Here is a 22,106-nt window from a genome sequence, read left to right on the forward strand (position 1 = left end):
CCTATTAGATCCAGTTAATTTAAAACCCTGTTCAGGTTCATAGAAATATACAATGCAGGCAGGTTTCTTATGAGTTTTACCAACTCAATGAAAATAATTTTATATATATACACATACATATATATATATATATATATATATATATATATATGTATGTGTATATATATAAAATTATTTTCATTGAGTTGGTAAAACTCATAAGAAACCTGCCTGCATTGTATATTTCTATGAACCTGAACAGGGTTTTAAATTAACTGGATCTAATAGGTCCAGAAATTGTCTTGCTACTCACTCACTAGGGTCACTGTGGTCATTTAATTAACTTCAGTGTAGTTGCTCTTGTTTTATATGGGTGTAGTTTGGGGGATAATATTCCATTTATTAAACAAAATGATTCTTGTTCTTGTATTTAGTTAGCATACTTATTAATCAATGTCTTTATTTATTTTTTTATAGATAAAAAAAATCAACAGGAATTTTCCAGTAAGCCAGCAGGTAAGAAAGAGAAACATTTGGAAGTATAATTCATAATTCTTATAGCATCTATACTGGAATTGTCTAGTAGCGAAAGTAGAAGTACTCACTACTAGCTGAAGAAGTCTTATTACTTTTCTTTACTTTGGCCTTCTTCCAACAATCTATGAAGAGGTCATGTTTTAGTTAAAATAAATGGGAATTTGAATGTTCAAGGAAAAAAGGATTTTGCCCATTTTTTCAAGTTGTACTATTGTTTATTTGGTTATCTCCAAAATATATCTGTACTTCTACTTTTATATTTAAAACAAAGGTAGTGGTTATATACTTATGGCCTTGTCACATGTTACACTGAGTTGCTCAAATTTTGATCAATGTTAATGCTAGCTTGAGTTTGGAGCTGTCGCACATTCAAGCCAGCAGAGGGCCTGGCGATGAGAACCTGTCCTGCGTGCCCCCCCACCCCATATCCAGTCCCCCTGCCCTCTGGGGCTTCCCCAGTTTCCCCCAACTCCCAGGCTCCCCCTTCCCCCAGCTTACTTGTGGTTGCCTACCCTGTCTGTTCTGGGGGAGCAGGCAGGGAAGAGTTAACCTGCCTGCCTGGCTAACTGTTGCTGCCAGGCTGCTGCTCATCTCTAGGTGGAAACAACCCCAGGCAGTAGGAGGTGGTGGGGAGGGGGGAGATGATTAGTCAGGCAGGTTAACCCTTCCCTACCTGCTCCCCCTGGGACAGACAGATTGGACAACTGCAAGGAAGCAGGGGGAGCAGTGGGTGGGGACCAGGGTGCTAGGGAGAGTGAGGGCTGGCAGTTGGCCAGCGGGAGAGGAGGTGTGGTTGGAGTGGCTACGTGTTAATGTAACATGAGCTGGGTAACATGGATAAAGATAAATCTGCCCTGGAAGGGCATTACTTTAAGAGCTTAAAACTAGTTTCAGGTGTTAATGTGTGAACAGTCTGGGGGTTAAGAGCTCCAGGGGCTGCCTAAAACTAATGTGTAAAAAGGACTTTATTCACCACTATTTATCTATAATTCTAAAAGTGTTTTACAAAGAAGATCCTATAAATTTCACTTTACATATGAAAATACACAGAGGAGTGATTTGCCCAAGGTTAAACGGTAGGTCAACGACATAAGGAACAAAGTCTCAGTCTCCTGACGGTCAGTCAAGTGGTCTATACTTGCTAATGATGCCTTTTTATACGATTACATTTTGGCTGAATATTCATTAGTTGCTGACTGCACTGTAGCTCATTATTACTGCACAGTAGCATCGCATGACACAAAGCATGATGCAACGCTGCTGCGCAGTAGTAACGAGCTACTCCACAGTCAGCGTCACCAAAAAGCTGTTCGGGGATGTTACTGTACAGTAATTCCAGTTACAGCACAGTCATTTAGTGCTTGTGTATGCAAGTATTAAATGACTGCACAGTAAAAACTGCTCAGTCATCGTCTCATGCAGATGGGACCTTTAATTAGTCAATAAGGCTCTTGACACCTCCTTCCCATGTTGGAGCTGCTCATATCATTATTCAGAAAGTTTCATATGAAGCATTGTATCAGCGTGATAGGCTATGCCATTTTGAATGTGGGGAGCAGAAAGGAGGATTGTAACTGTAATAAATCCTCCAGAGCTTTCTTCTTGGATCACATTAATATACCCAGCTCCATAAGAAGAGCTGGAATTAAAGACACCAGAGATTTTTTTTAGTTGGCCTTGATGAAAATATACACAAGCTATGCATGCAGGGCAGAAGAAAAGGCATATTTTTTTTCCAAAGTATAAAAAGCAAAAAAATAAAACTTTTGGGAACAGCAAAGTTATTAAAAAGGAATAAAGCTGTTAGACTTTGAAACTTGTATGTTCTCTATGACATGATTTTCAACAACCTTCATTACAGCTTGTGAACAACTGAAAATATGATTTTGTGGTTAGATGTTGATCACCCACTATGGCATAGTTTTACTAGGATAATCTGCTAATTTATACAGTTTATTGTTCTGTGACACTCATGGAGGAGTTGGATATTTTCCTTTAAGGATGTTATAGTAGGGGAAAAAAATCTGACCCTTTAAGGGGAATCCTGTAGACAGAAGCCGCAGAGGCGGGGAGGGGCTAAAACTGTAGCTTGTCTTGAGAAGCAGCAACAATGATGGTGCCTTCTCCACAGGCAATAGCTGAGACAGCTTCTGTCATTCAACTTCTTTTCCTGTGTTTGTGTAGCCTGACCTCAACAGGTGTGTGCAGTCATTTGCTGCACCCATTGTACATTTACACGGCTTAATTTTAGCCATGTGAACATAGAGCCAAGGTGGCATGTGCAGCAGTTTGCTGCTGCCAGGAGCAGTGTGCAGCTATTCACTGCTCCCAGGAGCTGCTTGGGGAGCCTGTTGTAAGTAAGTCAGAGTGGGTGGTTCCTCAGGAGGGTTGGTAGGTCTTCAGGGAGAGATTGGGGGAGGGTACCAGCCTAGTCAGGATTGAAGGGATAGGAATAGTGCAACCCCAGGGCTGGGACAAGTGGCTGAGCTTTCCCAGCCCTGCAGCTTCACTGAGAATATGTGCAGGCATTCACAAGATCTAGCTTAACACCTTTGTTGTTCACATTAACCCAATCTTGAGCTAAATTGACCCTGGTTAGGTCAATCTAAATGTAATGCCTGTACACATCCAATAAGATTGCATTGCACTAGCTTGAATTTTTCAAGGCAGGGCTATTAAAATCTGAAGGGAAAAAGTATAAATAACTTTGGTCCAGTACTTACACACCATTCCCTCAGAATGCAGACATTGTTAATTTCTCTTTGATGACCTTTACATTATTAAAGTTGGGTTGTATTTGAAAGGAATTTTCCATCCCTTTCTCTTAAAAAAGAAAGATGTTTACTATTCTCAGCAGTAAAAAATGCATTTTCACCACAAGTTTCAGCATTGCCTCTAAAGATGTCAATTCCACTTGAGCTTCTCCAAGAATATCTACTGTGAAATCATTAAGACCTCAATAGAATAAGGATTGCCATTGACTGATCTAAAAATAAGAAAAAAACAAAAACACTTAGTAAACAAAACAGAGGCTAGGAAGTTATGGTTTTCTTTATTGTGATATTATCTGATAGCTTTCATTATCATACAACAAATGCAATAAAAATATAAATAACAGATATAGTAGCTCAGCAAGCTAGTGTATTAGTATGCCATGCTCTCTGCTATTCAAGACCTTCTGGCAACTGTGATTAGAATAGCATTTGGTTTCTCTTCATTAATATTTCATTGGCTTGGAAAGCAAAAATAACTTTCTTGGCTTGAGTAGCTTGTTGGTCATGGTATCCACAAAGCAGCCTGCAATTAATGCCTTCTTCCCTTTTCAGTATCCATCACTGTATTCCAAAGGAATTACCATGGAGTATTTCAGGGAAAATAGCCAAAACTCTTACTGGAAATGAGCTAGACTGATTACTGAATGAGGTTCAACTGTCCATTATCTGGAAGGATATATTATATTGAACTATGGGGATGCTGGAATTTTGGGAATCAGTCATTTGAAATCCAGATGTCCTTCTGGCTTTATTTAACTGCCCCTCTTTGAAATATCATGTGATCTAAACTGAATGGCTCTTGGCTGGAAATTATTCCAATCACACAGATATAGAACTAATTTTAGTTTTAGTATGCAGCAGGCATAAGAATGAACTTCAGGGAAGGATCAAGCCCTTTGTTGTTACATTAACTGTGCATTATTGATCTGCTTGGTAAATTATCATCTTGAATATTTTTTTTCATCCTGACATTTATTTTAATACAAAGAGTACATGTTTAAACTAAATAATTGTTTTTAACTTGTTTTATGAAAGTATGGTATTTACCTTTTGCATCTAAAACAATAAAAAACCTACAAGTGCTAAAACCAATGGGTGCCTATATACATGTTCCAATGGTTCTAATTAGAACATGCCAGAGCAAACTTGATTAATCAATTAATTGCGTCTGCTGGAGCATTCTAAATAGAATACTTCAGTGTGCCTCACCATCATGCGTATTAAACGTCCCACATTTCAAAATGGTCACAGGGTTGCCTTAAGTAAAATTCATCATATGAGCTTTAGTTAACATGCCCCCATGACTATTTTGAAATGCTTAATACACATGACACTGTGGCATTTTTATTAGAGTGTCTCTCCAGGAGCCGCTCTAATGAAAATGCTGTCCTCGTCATCCCCCCTTCCTCCCTCCAATGCATAACCCTGGAGAATGTATTTAGACACTCAATGGTGCCTCGGAAATTAGTCCTTGAAATTTTCTTTGAATATTTTGTTCTAATGATGGTGATTAGCTCAAACTTTAAACATTTTTTATTTAAGACAAGATTCCTCAGGGCAATCCTTTGTTCTTTTTTTGCCCTATAAAAACCAAGAACCCTTAAGGTGCTCTACAAAGGAACAATAACAAAAGAATCTAGTATTCAGACATGCAAAATGGTGTGCATGAAAACAACTTTATTCAGACAAATGAAATTTATAGGTTTACTCAAGTGTATAACATTACACACACATATTTGTAGCTCAGTAAGTTACTTTTATTTGAAATCTGTTGAGAAAAACATATTATAGAACATGTAATATTTAACTATTATATAAAATGAATGGTTTATAAGAGTGTGTAGCTTTAAAAATCATTCTGGGCAGGAGGCGGTGGCGACTCCAATCTCACCATCATGGCCGGAGCACCGCCATGATGGTGGGATTGGAGCAGGAGGCCAAGGCCAGTGTGCCTGTCCTCGCCCCTCCCCCTAACCCTGCTCCCTGAAGGTGGTGGCAGCACAGGGTGCTGACCAAAGGGATAGAGGGGACAGTGAGACAAGCTCCCTGCCCCCTCTGCCTGCTCCTGGGAAACAGTGGTGGTGTGGGGTGATGGGTGGTGGTGGTGCTCCACCCCTGCCGTCCCCCTGGTGGATGCAAAAGTGTGTGTGGAGGAGTGTAACATATCAACCACACTATCTATCTATACACATGCACCAAGTCAGCAACTTGGTTATATATCCATTTTACTTATTCTAGTATTTTACTTACTAAAATAAGTAGTGGTTTTCTTGATTTTAGTATATTAATAACCTATGTGAATGTCAAGTACCCTATGTAAATGTAAAGTATCTAGGCATAATGGAAGCTTCCCACAGAATTTTCCATCGGTAGTGAAAAGTTTGCTGTCATATAAGGTCTTGGGGTTTTGTTTTTGTATGGGGAGGTTAGTTTTAGTTTTTATTGTGATGTAAAAATATAAATAAAAAATGTACTTTAAAAAATATTGAAAGTAATTTTCAGTAGAAAGAAGCTAATCTAGTGTCCCGTGTTAATATTGTGAAAATCATTGAGAAGAGGGGAGAGAGAGGAGAGAGTTGCCATTATAAATGGTGTGAAAGATATATAGATGTAGGATGGAGTCCTGTTACCCTTTGCATACATAAATGGCAGTTTTCTAGCTCTGTAAGTTTTATTTTTAGCACTTGAACACAGTTTGCAATTTTATAACCTCTGCAGTATGAATGCATAAGCCTGCACATGTATACTGTACATGCTCAGTAGGCTATTGTGTTCGCTAGGTAAGCATGCAGCCATGCTTTTTTGGGTATTTTTGGTTTGTTTATAGAAGAATGTAGCCATATGCACATGTCCATTGTGGGCCCCTAAGTCTTGGAAATGTAGCTAAAAAAAAATCTCATCTCTATTTCTTTGACTTCCCAGCACAGTGCTCTGAGAAGCATTAATTATCCAGGACTCTCTCCAGTCTCCTTTAGAAGCTAGACCCCAGAACAGCCAGGAGAGGGTGATATGTGTGGTTAACCGAATCAGAACAAACTAGGGCACAGGTAGAACGGGCAGTTGCTGTGTGTGACTTACGGCAGATCAGGGAGTGGACAGGGAACACAAAGACAAGTAGGGCAGGGAGAAGAGACCAGACCAACAGATCAGGCAGGGAGCACAGGGCAAGGAGGAGAAAGCAGAGCAATGGTTCTAGCAGGGGTAGGGGGAAGAGGATTGGAATAGCACTTGAGGAGGGAGTGGGGCTTACTTCATTGCACTCCTGCCAAAAAAAAACTATTGGCTCCCGCTGAACTAGGAGATATGTATCTTAGTGAAGTGCTTCTCCTTTGGAAGGGGGCAGTCCCACGGTTCTAGCCTGGACCCTTGCTTCCAATGGCAAAGAAGTTTTCCTACTACAATGCCCTTCAAACATTTTATCTAATAGCAATTAAATGTGAAGGATAATGGCTTAGCTTCAGAAAGAGCACTGGAGAGGAGATCATGCCTAACAAGTTGTGTTTAGAGCATTTTTCTGGGAAGTCAAACACCTTCTGGGTGAGGGGTGCCTAGAATCCAGGTATCCTGCTTTGGAGTGAGTGCTCTAACCACTCAGCTATTAGAGATAAAACATGGGAGGGTCCATCCACCTTTTAATTTCCCCTTTGAACATACCTTCAAGTCTGGGCATATCTGGATGTGTACTCTACTGCACATATGTAGTGGATGCTTGCACACATGCATCCACACTGCAGGGGTAATAGAATTACAGACAATGGGTAACTGCAGAAAATGCCAGTTACATGACTAAAAAACTGCATTTTGGTGTACACAAATGGTAAGAGAGTTCTGCCTTTAGTGTCATTTCATGAAACCAGTGGCTAAATAGCAGTAGCTCTTAAGTTTGAGATTAGAGGAAGCAGGTAATAGAATAAAGGAGAGAGGCAAGAACATGATTTTACAGGAACTCCTTTTCTTTGTAGTAGTCTTGATATAGAGGAAGAACTGGTATCACACAGCAAATAGGTAAGAACAAATCCACAAAAGAGGAAAATAAAAATATCTGTATGGTATTAGTGGTGGTGGACAAGGAGGAAAGAGAGATCCAAAGCCTCAGTCTCCACTAAAATCAAGATGAGTAAGGAAACAAGAAGTAAAAAAAAAAAGCATTTAGGTTCTAGTTGCTGACTATTTGATCATGGATGAGCAGCTTTTATGTTGGAACAATACTGTGAAATCAGGTTTTTGTTATTTGAGAAGTAATTAGACAGATGAGACATGGTTATGATCTAAATACCATGTGCTGCAAATTGAAAATTCTGAGATGGCATGATGATTAGAAAGTGGCAATGCAGAAGAAAGAATCAACGGGTTAGAAATTTCAAAATGAGTAATTTATATAGTAAGGTAGGGTCCCAAAAATGAATGATGGAATCAGTCTTTGGAATAGAATGCTTAGAAGTTTCTAGGAATGAAGAGAATAAAATTAGGGAAGATAGAGTTAGGAGAAAATAAGTGGTGAACCAATATCTCAAATAAAATTATGACTGCAAATTAACCATTTTTTTCAATTAAGCTTTTTTTATACTCTATATGTAATAGACCATTCAGTAATGGCTAATTAATATCAATGATTAGGAAAATCTAGATAGTTTTAACTTGATACCAAAGTAAAAACTTGATACTAAATTTCAATTACAATTAATATTCATCAGATGGAAATTCCATGACTTCCCGGGAAGGTGGATCAAGCCAGTTATCAGGTAGACAATAAAGCTAGAATATTTCAAGGTGACAGCCAAAGGCTGCTATATTTGCTATGCCATGGTGAGACAAACACAGATGTGTTTCCTTTTCTTAGAACACATCACTTCTCTGCAGCTGTTATATTAACCACAGTAAATGTCAGCTCCTGAGAGAGACAGATCATTAGGCTAGGGTGAGTTTTAAGAAGCAATACAGACTACTTTAACCCTCACAACTCTGCAGATGAATACATTCCCTCACTATTTTGCTTGGAACAGGAGTGGAAGGGATCTCATGCACCTGAGTCCAGTCCACAGTGTTCACAAGCAACCATTTACTCTAAATTGTCACTTCAAGCCCTTATCTACAACTATAAGGCAGAATGTCTGAAGTACACAGAACACCTTATCTTATGCCACTTGGAAAAGGAGAGGAGAAGAGGGGCTGCTAATGCCCCGCCGCTGGAGCAGCAAGATAGTAATTAGTGAATATCTTTCCTGCCCAAGTGCAGGGGGGCTGAACTTGATGATCTGTAAAGTCCCTTCCAGGCCCTAACAACTATGAAACTATGAATATATGTTCAGAAGATAACACGGCCATGTTCCAAATTAAAGGAAGGTAGCAGTTCCTACTAATCCTACCTTGGGGAAAAAGTCCTTCCTGAACTTAAATTTAGTGATTGGCATGACTATGAGCATAAGAGAGTACTTTTCATCAATAACATTCATGGAAGCATTTAGAAAGCAGTAATCTGTACTTAAGAATCATAGCCCGTATATCAGGGGTGGGCAAAATGTGATCCAGGGGCTGGATGCTGCCCGCCAGGCCATTCTATCTGGCCTGCGGGGCCCCTAAAAAAATTAGAAAATTAATAGTTATCTCCCCTGGGCTGCCTGTTATGTGGCCCTCAATAGCTTGCCAAAACTCAGGAAGCAGCCCTCTGCCCAAAATAATTGCCCGCCCCTGCCATATATAGAAAAAGCAAAGCAATTCCTTTAATTTTTGTAGCCATGCAAAACCAAGCACTGTAAGTAGCTGTTAATGTTTATACAATGAGTGCTGTTAAAATAACAAGAGGAAATGTCCACTGACCAGCTGACAATTTGTCTTCCATTTTGCTAAGTCTGTCAGTAACCTGGAGCAAATTCAATATCATGCAATGGTTTGTTAGCATTTGAGTAATTTTTCATTTTATTGGATTACTACTATACTAAGGTACACTTTCATGAATATAATATGATCATTACACTTTCCTTCTGTGGAGTCAAAATCAAATTGCAATTAAACAGTTTTAATGCTTAGATGACCTACTTAAAGAAAGAGAAAAGCATTAACACACAAAAACACAAAATCTGCTCTTAAGTGCTACATGATTTTCAAGGAAATTGCTAGGATTAACCTTTAGAAGAAAAAATCAGGTAACTACTCTAAATTCTTCTATTTGAGTTGTATTATGTAACTAAGAGTGACACTCATATTGTTTGCATATTTTGCTTACACAATACATGAATGTTTCCTTCTGTTTTAAGAGGTACATTTCTGTAGCTGGTGAAAATTCAGGCAGACATTCAAACATGAGACTAGAGTTTATCATCCTTTCTGTTGTACTGCCATTACATTAGCCACCAAAAATGCCAGCTTCAGGGAAAATAAAGGCATTATTGAAATAACGTGTTTCTTTTCCAAAAAGCTTGGTTTTTAAGATTAGAGTAATCTACTCTAGCCCCAGTGTTAAACAAAGAAAACAAAGATAGCAAAACACTCAGAGACAGTGAGGCACACAAATATAGCAAATTAACCCATCTCAGTGCAAGCATTTCTGATTCTTTCCAAGGTTATTGCATGCTGTAGGCCTGCCCTTGAAAAGAAGCACAAAAAGTGTTTTATTCTACCTTCCATACCTCCCCGCATCCCCACTGTAAATAAAATATGTGGGCTTTTTTTGGTTTTGACTTTATTTTTCCTGTTTTGCAACAAATGGTTCTAGTAAATCATGCTAGCACCTCCTTATACAAACAACAGACAAGCAAAGATGAAGCCAAAAAAAGAAAATGTTCTCTTAGCAGGGCTTTCTGCTGGTATAGAAAGTGATTGCTGCTCTTCCCCAACAAAGAAACATTCTTACAAAAAGGCCAGTTTCCTGATAATTTTCTTTTAGATTCAAAATAAAAAAAAAAGTCTCTGCTTCTTCCTGCACTGACATCCTGGTTGTCTCCAAAGTGTACTCAGTGGTTCCTACTGCTGTTGCCTTTCTTCAACCTCCTGAGAACTGTGGTTGGTTCACCTTTTCCTTTGAGGATCTATACCTATCATTCTGTCTCAAGGAAACCATCAGGAAGTCCTAATTTTCACAAACCATGTTTCAGCAAGATCCCTTTGTTGCTAATCAGTCTAAGCAAATTCTAAAAAAATAAGAGCAGAACCAACTTAACTTTTCAAGAAAAGCAGCCTGCCTACATGGTAGAAAGCTTGACATATCTTCTTCTCCTGAGAAGCCATAAATGTCCATAGCAATATCTTCTCCATAAACCACTGCTGCTCTCGCTCCCACCAGCACACGTGCACACAGTTTCCAGTCCAGGATAGAGCATTGTTAAGGTCAGGAAATGCCATTAGTTTTAACAGGTCTGACCTTGTCTATCACAGATTATTATCCGTTGATGCCTGAAAATACTTGCAAAATTGGGTTATGTTGCTGAATAGTGTTGGCTTGGGAAAATAAAATGCAAGGGTGGCTTTAAAAAACTGGATGGAAGAGGGGGTAAAAGACCTTAATTTAAATCTATACTCAGAATCAAGTACTTCCCTAATAAAAGCTGTAACTATCAGATTGTAGGGTAGTCTAGAATGGGTCATCCTCACTCCTTATTTCTTGATATTTTTTCCCCACTTTTCATAGAACACAAAAATATCAGTGAATCAGAGAAAAAGAAAATGAGAATGGCAATCTGGTTTGGTGGGCAGAACTCATGCATAGTAAGCTGGGTACCTACGTTCTGGCTTCTGCTCCACAGAAGTTTAAGTATTTATGAAAAGTGGAACAGCATTAAGAGAACAGTATCTAACAATAAGTTATTTCTTAAAATGCTGATGAAGGTACTTCTGTGGTCCTCATTAAACCAGTGGTTCTCAACAGTCCTACAGTATCCTGAAGTACCAGGATTGCCTTTTGAGGGTGCCATCAGGTCTGAGCAAATAAGCACTCACTCCTCCCCTCGTAGTCTCTATGCATGGAGATAAGTGCAGACTCATTTCTTTGTAAGCTCATACTAGTCCCTCCCGGCCCCTGTGTGAGGAGTTAAGTGCTTATTCCTCCTTCCTGTCTTTTCCCCTCTACCCATGTGCAAGGACCTAAGCACAGTCTCGTCTCTGCCAGGTCCAGTTCAAGGAAATAAATTCATAGTTGTCCCTTTCCCACTGTTCTGTGAGAAGTTAAATGCTTGCTCCCCTCCCTCTCCATCACCTTCCCCTCCACTACTAGGAAGTAAGTTCTGTGTGTAAATAAATCCACTATTGAAATGGGGTGCCACTCAACTCATAGGAGTTATGGAGGGGTGCTGGGAGCCTAAAAACCTTGAGAACATTAGGCAAGATTGAACCTGCCTGTTACACATCTCAGTTCTTACCACTTAGCCAGTGGATAAAACAACACTACCTTTTCTAAATCTAGTCCTTCATTTGCTTTGCTTTGCTTGCAAGTACTTGAAAATGAAATATTTTGTGCTGAATGGAGGATTTGGTTTGACACAAGCAAGGCTGTATGCATTTTTGTTTTGTTTTTGGCAAGAGAAACAAAACACAATTTGAAAGTTTGAAGGACTTTTTTTAAAGAGAAAAAAGTCAGTTCTGATACCAGATTGAGAAATCAACCAGCCCATGTCCAAAGATTTTCAAGTTCACAAAACTGAAGTTTATTAGTAGAGCAATACAGGGAAGCAATTTACTGTCTTTTCCTATGCTGTACCATTCTCTAGAATAGATAAAGATTCATTCATCCTCAAGAATGTTGGATACAGCATTATTCATTAATAACAAATTCACAAAGAGGAAACCTACAATATTGTAACTGGATAATATTTTGGATAGACCCAAAGGCAACATTGTTGAGGTCTTTCTTTCCTTTACAGAGAGAGAAGTAATTCACGCAAAAGAATTTTTAACTGTTTTTTTCTAGAACTCTTCTTGCAGTCTCAGATTTCCATATCCATGGAAGAAGAGAAATTGGTAGCTCTCCTATGCAAAAAATAATTGAATTTTACAGAGACCTCACACATTATTAATAGCTCATAATATTTCTTCATGATAAATCTCTTTGCCTTTTTTGTATTCAGGTTTAACTTATTTTGTTTCTGTTTGAGGTACAGTATCTCCAATTCCAGAACTGGGATTAATTCAGTTTTAAAACAGTGTAATTAAATGATCTAGTGGTCATTCAGGAGAGCAAGAAGCTGTGATAAAATATGTGTGGCGGGCTTACCAGCAGCAGCCCAATGTGCCAGCTTTGGAAAAGTTTGAAATGTTTGGTGGGATATTTCCTTTTCCCCCACCTATCAGGTGAAGGCAGGGAAAAGGCTAGTCCCACTCCTTCTGTAGGGTGTGATGAAGAGGTGAACCTAAGAAGGGACTAACAACCCTGCCCTCTCTTATTGGTCCGTTTCCAATTTGGGGGAAGAGCCTCCAAAGGGAATAAAAGAGATGTGTACCCAGCACACGGGTAGCTCCTTTGAGGGCCAGAGCAGGGGGTAAGGAAGAGCTGGCCAGCGGGACGAAGCTGTTACCCTGGAAGAGCCCAAAGGACTCCTCTTTGGACATGGAACGGCAAGCGACAGCAAGGCCTCATTGGTACACAGTTGGTGCATGGAGGGTGTGGGAGTGAATTGAGACCCCGGTGCCGCATGAGTCAGCTCAGGTCCCCCACCCCAGCATGAAGCCGGGCATGCGGTGCCCAGCCGGCGCACAGAGGGTCCAGGAGTGGACCAAGACCCCGGCACCGCATGAGGTGGCTTGGGTTTCCAACCCCCTGCACAAGGCAGGGTAAGCAGTGCACAGCTGGTGCATGGAGGGTCCGCGAGCACACCGGGACCCCACCGCTGCATGAGGCAGCTCGTGTCCCCAACCCTGGCATGAGGATGGGCACCCAGTGCACAGCCAATGCATGGAGGGTCCAGGAGTGGACTGAGATCCTGGCTGACACCAGGCTGCTTGGGTCTGTAACCCCTGGCACAAGACAAGGTCAGCAGTTCATGGAGCAGTGCACAGAGCCCCCAGTGGGCCAGAGGCTGGGAAAGCCCAAAAGCAACTGAGGCCCCCTGCCAAGGGAAGAGACACCTCACCTTAGAAGACAAGGACAGCCTCACCAGACCCTTGGAAGAGTCATGAGTTGCCTGGGTAGGGGATTCCCACAGGGGAGAAGGGTCTTTCCCTCCATGACAAGCAGTTGGGACATTTAAATTGGTTAAAGGGGCAGCTGGGGTATCTGGGGATCCCCACTCCCTTCCTCTCATCTGGGGTATTGCTATTGTAAATTTATTCACCCGTGGGCCCTGGACTTCATATTTTGTGCACCCCGCACCTCATATTTTGTAGATTTGTATTTCATTAGAGTATAAGATTGCATGATGTTTACTGAGAGCTTTGCTTCACAGATCCCTCATCTGCATCCAGCATATTTGCATAGAGTTGTATATATATTGCACACAGTTCCCATGTCTTTTATATATATGTTTCGTTTTTAACTTTTCATTAATAAATTTGTATATAGTTAAGTCTTAAGATGTGTCCTTACTTTATAGGGGAAGGAGGAAACTGCATGTAGTAGGCAGTTTCACCCCACAACACACCTGCCCATCTAACATTCCCTTCAGTTGGAGAGAAGTACATAATTGGGTACTAGCTGGGCTACATATGCATGCCTGAAATTCCACTCTACTTGCATGGAGCTTTTATTAAACATAATTATGTTGCATGTGTCATTGGTCGCTTATTGAAACACACAATTGCATGTGATTTTTTTTCCTGTTGTTTTAATCATTTGATGTGCTAATATGAACATACTAGTATATTCGACTGTGGCCATGAAATTGATTGTAGTAATGATTACTTTATATATTCTGGCTTTATTTTGAACTCAATGTAAGCCAAGCATGCCAAACAGTCAGGGCATGCTTAAAAAATTCTGTCTTAAAACTTAGCTCAATCGGTTTTGTTTGTTTAATAAACTCTAATTTATAAATACTGAATAAAAAGTAGTTATACATGCATACAGAGCACTACAGGCTGCCTCCCTATTGGTCAAGCAATTGCCTTTTAATTTCACTTTTATATTATCTGTTAATTCGACTTCTTAAGGTGACAGATGTTGCTCATATAGGTCAATAGCATAACCTCTATTTAAATGATAGACATCTGCTATTGAATCTACCCCTTGTATCAATGTTTCGATTGTTGGATTATAAGTTCCAAGACAGCATAACTTTTATTACATATATTTTTAAGTGAAATGAGTAAATAGGATATTCTGCTAAAACGTTGCCCTGCTCTCATTTAAAAGCACATCATTATAATTCTAGCAGAACACAGAGGACAGTATGTATGTTCTATCTCCTTTAGGTTTTTCAACATCACATGAGTGTTGAGTTAATTATTTTTCAATACTCTTGTAACTGATGTTCCACAGAGTCACCACTATACAGTTTTTGACTGACAGATATTGAACTCGGGTGCAACCGTACATCTGTGCTAGCTCCATCTGTTGTCATAGTAAAGATTTTGATCAAGTTTATTTTGAAGGAGAAGACTGTAGAATGAAACTCCTATTGTTAAGTGTTTATAGAAACACACAGGAGGAGGTGAATTCTAACTGTTAAATTAAGCAGAAGTGCACAATAGGGTGTAAATTATGCTGTGATAATTCCCTCCTATTGTACTGTCAGCCATCTATGAAACAAGGCATGTATTATTACTCCATAATTTAAGTCCTAGTAAGTCTTATATTGATTATAAAATAGTTTATATAGTTTCCTTCAACAAAAAGGAAATATATAAAGCTGATATCGTTTCCTTCTCTTGTGGAAATATCTTTCATGGAATAGATCAGTTTGGACTAAACTTTTTGGCAGGCATGCGATAAATTACCGCTTTTCACTCCCTGAGCCCCATGCCTATCCCTTTCTACTGCCTGATCTGCTGCTCTGCTTTCTGTGTCCTGTGCTATCTATCTGGTCTACCTGCCCTATCTGCTGCTGCACTGTTTATCCCCTCCCTGATCTGCTGTGTGTCACACCAGAGGCTTCCTGAGCTACTTGTGGCACAGTTTCTGCAGGTTGGCCACCACTGGAATAGATGATCTGTAAGAAAGTTAAAAAAAAAAAAAAAGATAATTCATCTCCCTCCTCTGAACCGCAATATGGAATCAAACCATTAAAAAAAAAACAATGAGAACCTTAGCTGGTAGAAAGCTACATAGTTTCCAATTGGATTCAACCAGCATGTTGCCGTGTATGGAAGAGCAGAGCAGGATCTGAATTCTTGTCAACGGTAGTTGGATGCTTGGTTAGATTCTGAGAGGTTTCTCAGCACTTTACGTGCATACTCTACTGCTTGCAAAGGGACTCAATTAATTGATAGGCTTTCTGGAGATATAGGTAACAGGTTGGCAGATTGAAGTCAAACCCTTTCTTGAATTTTTAACTGTTTCATATAATATTATGTGTCTGCTTCATGTATGTCTTGCTTTCCTTAGTCTCAGCAGTTTCATTTTTGCATAGAGTATGAATCTCTTCCTCATTTGCTGTCTCACCCATTTTACTCTCAGGTTTACTTGTTCCTTCTCTGAACTGTTCTAAGTGTCATTCTCCATCATGTCAACCCCAGGTGCCACAAATAAAGGTCTTCTCTTATGGAACTCTGAAATCTCATCTAATCTTCACTGGTGTTTGGTCTGCAAACACCAACAAATAATGGCATTTATGACCTTTGTTTCCTGAAGAAGTGTTAGATTTAGTTCCTGTTTTTCAGTAAAAATAGTACAGTGATGGGCACATTACAAATTCCTAAAACTAATCAAAGGTTTCTTTTTTTCTTTCTTGAAAACTATGCTTTGAAAATGATTGAGGCTCACAGTAGCAGCAGCATTGTTAAAGCAACAACCGTTCATTTATTATTCCAATAGGGCTTGCATTTGCATTTTGTTCACATATTTTATTACTGGAGGGGTTTTTAACTGCCATTAAATAAAGCACCAAAGCAGACGTATTTCACAAAAAGCAATTTTCAGTGACAGGTAACTTGTCCATGCATAGATGTCCCAAATGATTGGTATGTGCTGTACTTCTACCAGGTGCTATAAAGGCATAAGTAGCTCAAGAAAAAAGAAATAAAAAAGAAAGTGATCAAGTCACAATAGCATTGCAACTTAAAAGACAGAAGATTTTCATTTACAAAGGTCAAATATGGAGAAAGCACTCTACTGTCTCTCTAACTTTCAAATCTGTAGTTATTAATAACCACAGCATGGTTATACTATCTCTGTGATCACTTCAGAATTTTCATTTGAAGGTAATTTTAGAAATAAAAACACTCTAACTACTTGTTGCAATGTTTCCTTTATTGCATGAAAATAGCGTAAAAGTTCCCAAGAATAACATTATTTTTATTGGCGTAGAATTAAAGTGTTTCAATAAACCAACATACAAATTACTCCTTAGGGAATCGTATCAACGAAATAAATTAATTGGAACCAATGAAGCAGGTATTTTAACTAGTAGCATCTCTTCTTGAAGGAACACATGGGACTCAAAATGCCTGATGAAAGTACTTTTAATTACACTTTACAGGGAAGGAAGAGTTGTTTAATGGCATCTTTTTATTTTTCATTCCCAGTCTTACATCTAGATGATTCAATCGTGTTATATCAAAGTGTCTCTGAAAATGTAGTCAGTTAATTCCCACCCAAGCTCAGAAGAAAATAGAGATCTACATATCAGGGACAACCATAGATATTCTTTTCTTCCCATTCTACTGTTCATGAAAATTGCTACCTGAATTGCAAAAAGTAGGACATGAATTTGATCACAGGAGGCAGTGTGTTTTTGTTTCCACTGTTTGGTGGGTTTGTGTCTGTGTGTGTCAAGTAATAGACCCTAAATTACATACTTGTGATAATGGGAGAGAGTGTGGTTTAGGGAACAGGGCCAGGACTCAAGTAACCTGACTCAAGTCACCTGTTTGATGAACTAAGGCAGCTAAATTAATCTATCAGTGTCTTCATTTTCCTGTTCATAAAATGAAAACAACGATCCTACTCTTTTAAAGTACATCCACATCCACAGATGTAAACTGCTATTGAAAAGGTAAAGTTTATAATTGTTGGCATTTGTTTTCATACCAGGAATGGAAACTCAGTAGATACTGGTGTTGTTTTATAGAGTATCCTGTTTAGCGTAGTCTATTTAAGTATTTATTTTCTATCGAAGAGAAGACATTTTCATTTTCCAATTCTTCATATATTTTACAAAATTTTTTACATGATTTTAGTTTATCATCAGATCAGAACATTAATAATCTTTCAAAGAATAATGAATAAAATATAGTCAGCCTATCTCCCATAACTTATGAACATATAGCCTAACGTAAATCATAGTCGTGTTTATTAGGCGAGGCCAGGGAATGGAGATTATTAGGATTCTAAATCAAAGCACTTTTAAACTCTTGGTTATTGAATATTTAATAAAATATTATATGCACATCTAACTATAGGTTTATCAAGCTTTATTGTGCCTCTCTATTTTGATCTGTGCAGAGATGTGTTTATGCATACCGTAGAAATTAGAAACCTCCACGTACAAAGGAAAAAAGCTTGTGTACTCTCTGGGTATATCTACATGTGCAATTAAGGCAGTGAAATAAACTCTGGTGAAGTTTGTACCAGAGTAAACTGTTTCCAGGCTCAGCATCTACATGGGCACCTAGGACAGCAGTGATTTGAGCCAGAGAGGAGAAGGTCTGGGTTGGTAGGAGATACATGGGGTCAGCCCAGGGCTGCAGGTGGCAGAGGAGCTAGCTGAGGCATGAAGGTGCTAACTTTACAGAGCCATGTGGCTAGGTGGCATGCAGGAGTCTGGTCCCTGCCTGATCACCATTTACATGAACATTTCAGCACAGTAAATGACTCCACTGTAAGATAGTGCTATCCCTGACTGTACTGTTTTAAAGCAGAGTTCATTAATTTACTGTGTACTAATGCTGGCACATGTGTAGACAAAAACACTTTACTGTGGAGCTAATTGGTCAACTCCACAGTAAAGAACACATGTAGATGCACCCTCTGTGAATAAACTGTGTTAAGGCATTCAAAGGCAAACAAAATATTGAAGCTGAGCACATTCTTAGTGATGCTGCCTTGAATGCATGGATTACAATATAGTTTATATGATGAGTCCGTAATAGTCTTAAAGTAATATATGAATGTACAGTAATTCTTGTTGTGTAAGGTAACTTTACAAGAAGAAAAAGGTCAGAAACAATAGCAAAGGTATCCCAGGGCTTATTTAATAGACTATAAAAAGAAATACAGTGTAGGAGAGAATCCAGAAACATTAGAAAGAAAATAATAATGTGTTGTATGCAAGTACATCTTTTGGGTCCTTTCAGTCAATTTTAGTTACAGTAAATGTGAAGTGTACATAGATAAGCAATAGATAATCAGATCAGACTTATGTTTAACATACAAGAGAACATTTGATTTAAATACTGATGGGCATAGATTTATGACTTAAGTAGATTTTTAGGTACCTAAATCCAAAATTACACTCTAACAATATTTATTCCTTAGCTGCTTATTCATGAGCAGATTCAAGATTACTAGATGCCTCCTGAACATTCCCTAGGTCTCTACATTTCTGATTCTGTATGTTTCCAGTACAGTCTCAATCTGAGCAGCTGGGCTTACTACCTAATAGGTCTGTGCGAAGTGGCTAGTATTTACTTTGGATTTGGTCGATTCGGGGGACAGTGATTCAAATCACTGTCCTGAATCAATTCAGTTGAGTCTGATACAGAGATTCAGCAGCTTCCGTATCTCTGAATCACACAGGCCCCATCCCATGCCCACTCCCCCAGTTGTGCCCGGTCCGAGGTCTTGGGGAAAAAAAAAGCCCCAACTCACCAACTCCTGCCATGTGCGGGGGGTGATCTCCGCTGCCCCCCACTACCCCATGCTGCAGGGGGGGGCTCTGCCATGAGCCCCCAGAAGCCCCAAGGCCACTGCAGCAGTTGGTGATGGGGGCTTCTTTTTTTTTTTTTTTTAAGAGCCAGGAGCTGGGTGAGTGGGGCAGCCATGGGGGTGGGGAGAGTGGGCAGGGGTCAGAGTTCTCATGGCAGAGCCCCCCATGCAGTGGGGGGCAGCAAGGATTGCCCCCCACACTTGGCAGCAGCTGTTGAGTGGGGGCATTTTTTTAAACAACCAGGAGCTGAGGTGGGTGGGACAGCCATGGTGGGGAGGCTGGGAGAGCAGGCAGGGGCACTCAGGGGGTCTGGGGGAGCAGGCAGGGGATGGGGCCTGGCAGCAGTCCCCCCATGGTCCGCTCCCCATCCTCCAGCCCCCACTCCTCTGCCCCCTACTTATCAGCACAAAGTCCAGGTCCAGCTCCCTTCTGCAGCCAGCAGAGACTGCCCACATCTTTGAAGCTCCCAAATCTTTTCTGAATCAATTTGGAGAACTTCAAATTGATTTGGACCTTTTAATTGGTCCACTGATTCAATTTGGATTTGGAGATTCAGCCACCAAATCAGGGCGAATCTCCTTCAAATTGAATCAGCACCCAAAGCTTCGCACAGCCCTACTACCCAAGTCTCGCTGGGTTCCAGGCAGAGCAGTGCCTAACTCTGAGGTGCCAGTTCTTCTAGTCATTCTCAGAGCACATGTGATAGTAGCATGAATTTAATTATCTGTGCTTTCCTTATTGGCTAGCTCCAGGTTTTCACATTATCTTTCTGAATACCTAATGATCCCAAGGATCCAACTCTGGGTTTTGGAGACCATGTGGGTAGAAGTTAGGCATTGAAATACCTAAATTTTAGGTGCCTCTGGTTTCTTTTGCTGGATCTAGTTCTCCATATAAGTCTTTATAATGATGAGACACATTTGCTTTTATACAAAAAAAAATCCAATTACATGAGAGTATACCCCTGGACTCTAATGCCATTGCAGGATAAATTATGGCCTGATGCTCAAGACAATGCTGAGCTTTTTAATGAGAATAAGTGTGAAGATAAATCCAAAGTAGAACCTCAAAGGCAGCAGAGAAGAGTCAGCTTTTGTCAACCTTTGCCCAGTAGAGCTGAAGTAGTTCAGTTCAAGAATGTCTTCAAACTTGTTTCCAGTCAGTGGCTTCCATGTCTTAGTACCTGCATATGTCCAGGAGTCCCACTGCTCTGTATCCTCAGAGTGCTTTTGTTGAGAAGTGCTAACAAGATCTCTATTGCAGACAGCATTTTAGTTTTTTTGGAACAGAAGAGTAAAAATACTGCCCCGTTTTAAATCAATTAATGTCCTTAATTTATTTAGAATATTTTTAATAAAATATTAGTTTCCTGATGTAATAAACTGTCTTACAGAAGAATCTGTGCATAATAAACATTGATACCAATAAATATACTTTCGTCAAATCAAAGTTTTTAAAAATCCACAATTTCTCCTTATTTTCCAAAATAATAGCCAACAAATGTTCCCTTCACTTTTATAAAATGTGCTCCTACTTCTCCAGCCAGTTGTCATGTAATGAGAATTCTCTGCTTACAGTTGTAAAAAGAATGGCTAATACTGATTTCCTCATTTAATTGCTGTTGAGAAAAACACACTTAGGGGCAATGTTCTTAAAAGCTACAATATTTTCTTCTAATTTTGCCTGCTTCTTTAAGCTAGTCTCTTCACATCAACCTGTGGATAAAAAACCCTGGGGCTTATAAAATAGTTCAGTAAATTGAAATAAGATATCTTTGGTGCAGGCTAGAGTTTGAAAGGAAAATAAATATAGCCTCATAATTTCCTGAAATATTTTTGATTACTTCATAAACTTCAATAGCAGTGTGTTCATCTAATTGTATTTGTTTGCTTATGTCTCACACTGTGTGACAGCCAACCTCCAGGCCTTCCTTTCCCAGCAACTTATGTTACTCAATATGTTTTTATGGCTCTCCAACATTATTATAATCTGCTTGAATGCAAACTTAAGCAATAGTGTACTGCATTTGCATTTTGGAGATTTAGGAACAGGGTTTATATGCATTGTACTACTCTTTCCTAGGCTCCTGGCAGATGTTACAATTAAGACACCATTACCCTGTTAATTGTGCCAGAAATGGTACCCAGCCACACATTCAGGCAATTAATGGTTTGACAAAATGGGAAACCAGCCACAAAAATATTTTAGAAAATGCATACAACATTTATGCCTGGTTTATAAACCATAACTTAGACATGTGGCAGGATAGCCCTGCCATGCTGCCTAAGGATGGCTGCATGGTGAGGCTTAGATGATATCTCCCCATAATGATAGGCTGACAGTCCCAATTCTTAGTAACCATGCACTCTCTGCCCCTGCTCTCAGAATCTGCCCACCCCTCAGTTCACACCTGCTCTCAGAACCACATGCCCCTTGCTGTCCTGCAGAGTTTGCCCCAGGTGCCAGCTTATTAGACCACTGAGTAGTAATCAAACATCCTACAGCAATCATAAGCTGTGTGTGTATATATGTGTGTGAGTGCTAGAAGGAAATATACTATGTTTTTAATAATGCATATTTTAAAGAGGTATGACTTACTTATGCCAAGAATTTTCCTGTTTATTTCAGTACTTGTTTCCCAAAAGGGATAAAAGTATAATGTTACTTATTTCAGTTCCTTCTGTTTTTAATATGTTCCTCTTAAATGTAACCTGCACCTCCAAATGTATATTTGTGGAGGATATTATTGTTTTTTATTGCTTTGCTCTAACAGGCTAAGGCAAAAAATCTCCATATACTGGTATAACACATATACTAGTCCAACTCTGTAACACAACAGAAGTTCAGTGCACATAAACCACTTACAAAA

General features: G+C 39.5%; 1 protein-coding gene across 2 annotated transcripts in view; it reads left to right on the forward strand.

Moving 5' to 3' along the window:
* SNTG1 (syntrophin gamma 1) overlaps positions 1–22,106 on the forward strand; it is a 464,795-nt gene that overhangs the window by 313,559 nt on the left and 129,130 nt on the right. For both annotated transcript variants that reach the window (XM_019527106.1, XM_019527115.1), the window contains exon 12: positions 457–495. In XM_019527106.1, the coding sequence (XP_019382651.1) occupies positions 457–495 (39 nt within the window). The remainder of the gene's footprint in view (positions 1–456; positions 496–22,106) is intronic.

This window comes from Gavialis gangeticus, unplaced genomic scaffold, assembly GCF_001723915.1.
Source record: "Gavialis gangeticus isolate Ggan-Ray unplaced genomic scaffold, GavGan_comp1, whole genome shotgun sequence".
Taxonomy (NCBI): Eukaryota; Metazoa; Chordata; order Crocodylia; family Gavialidae; genus Gavialis; species Gavialis gangeticus.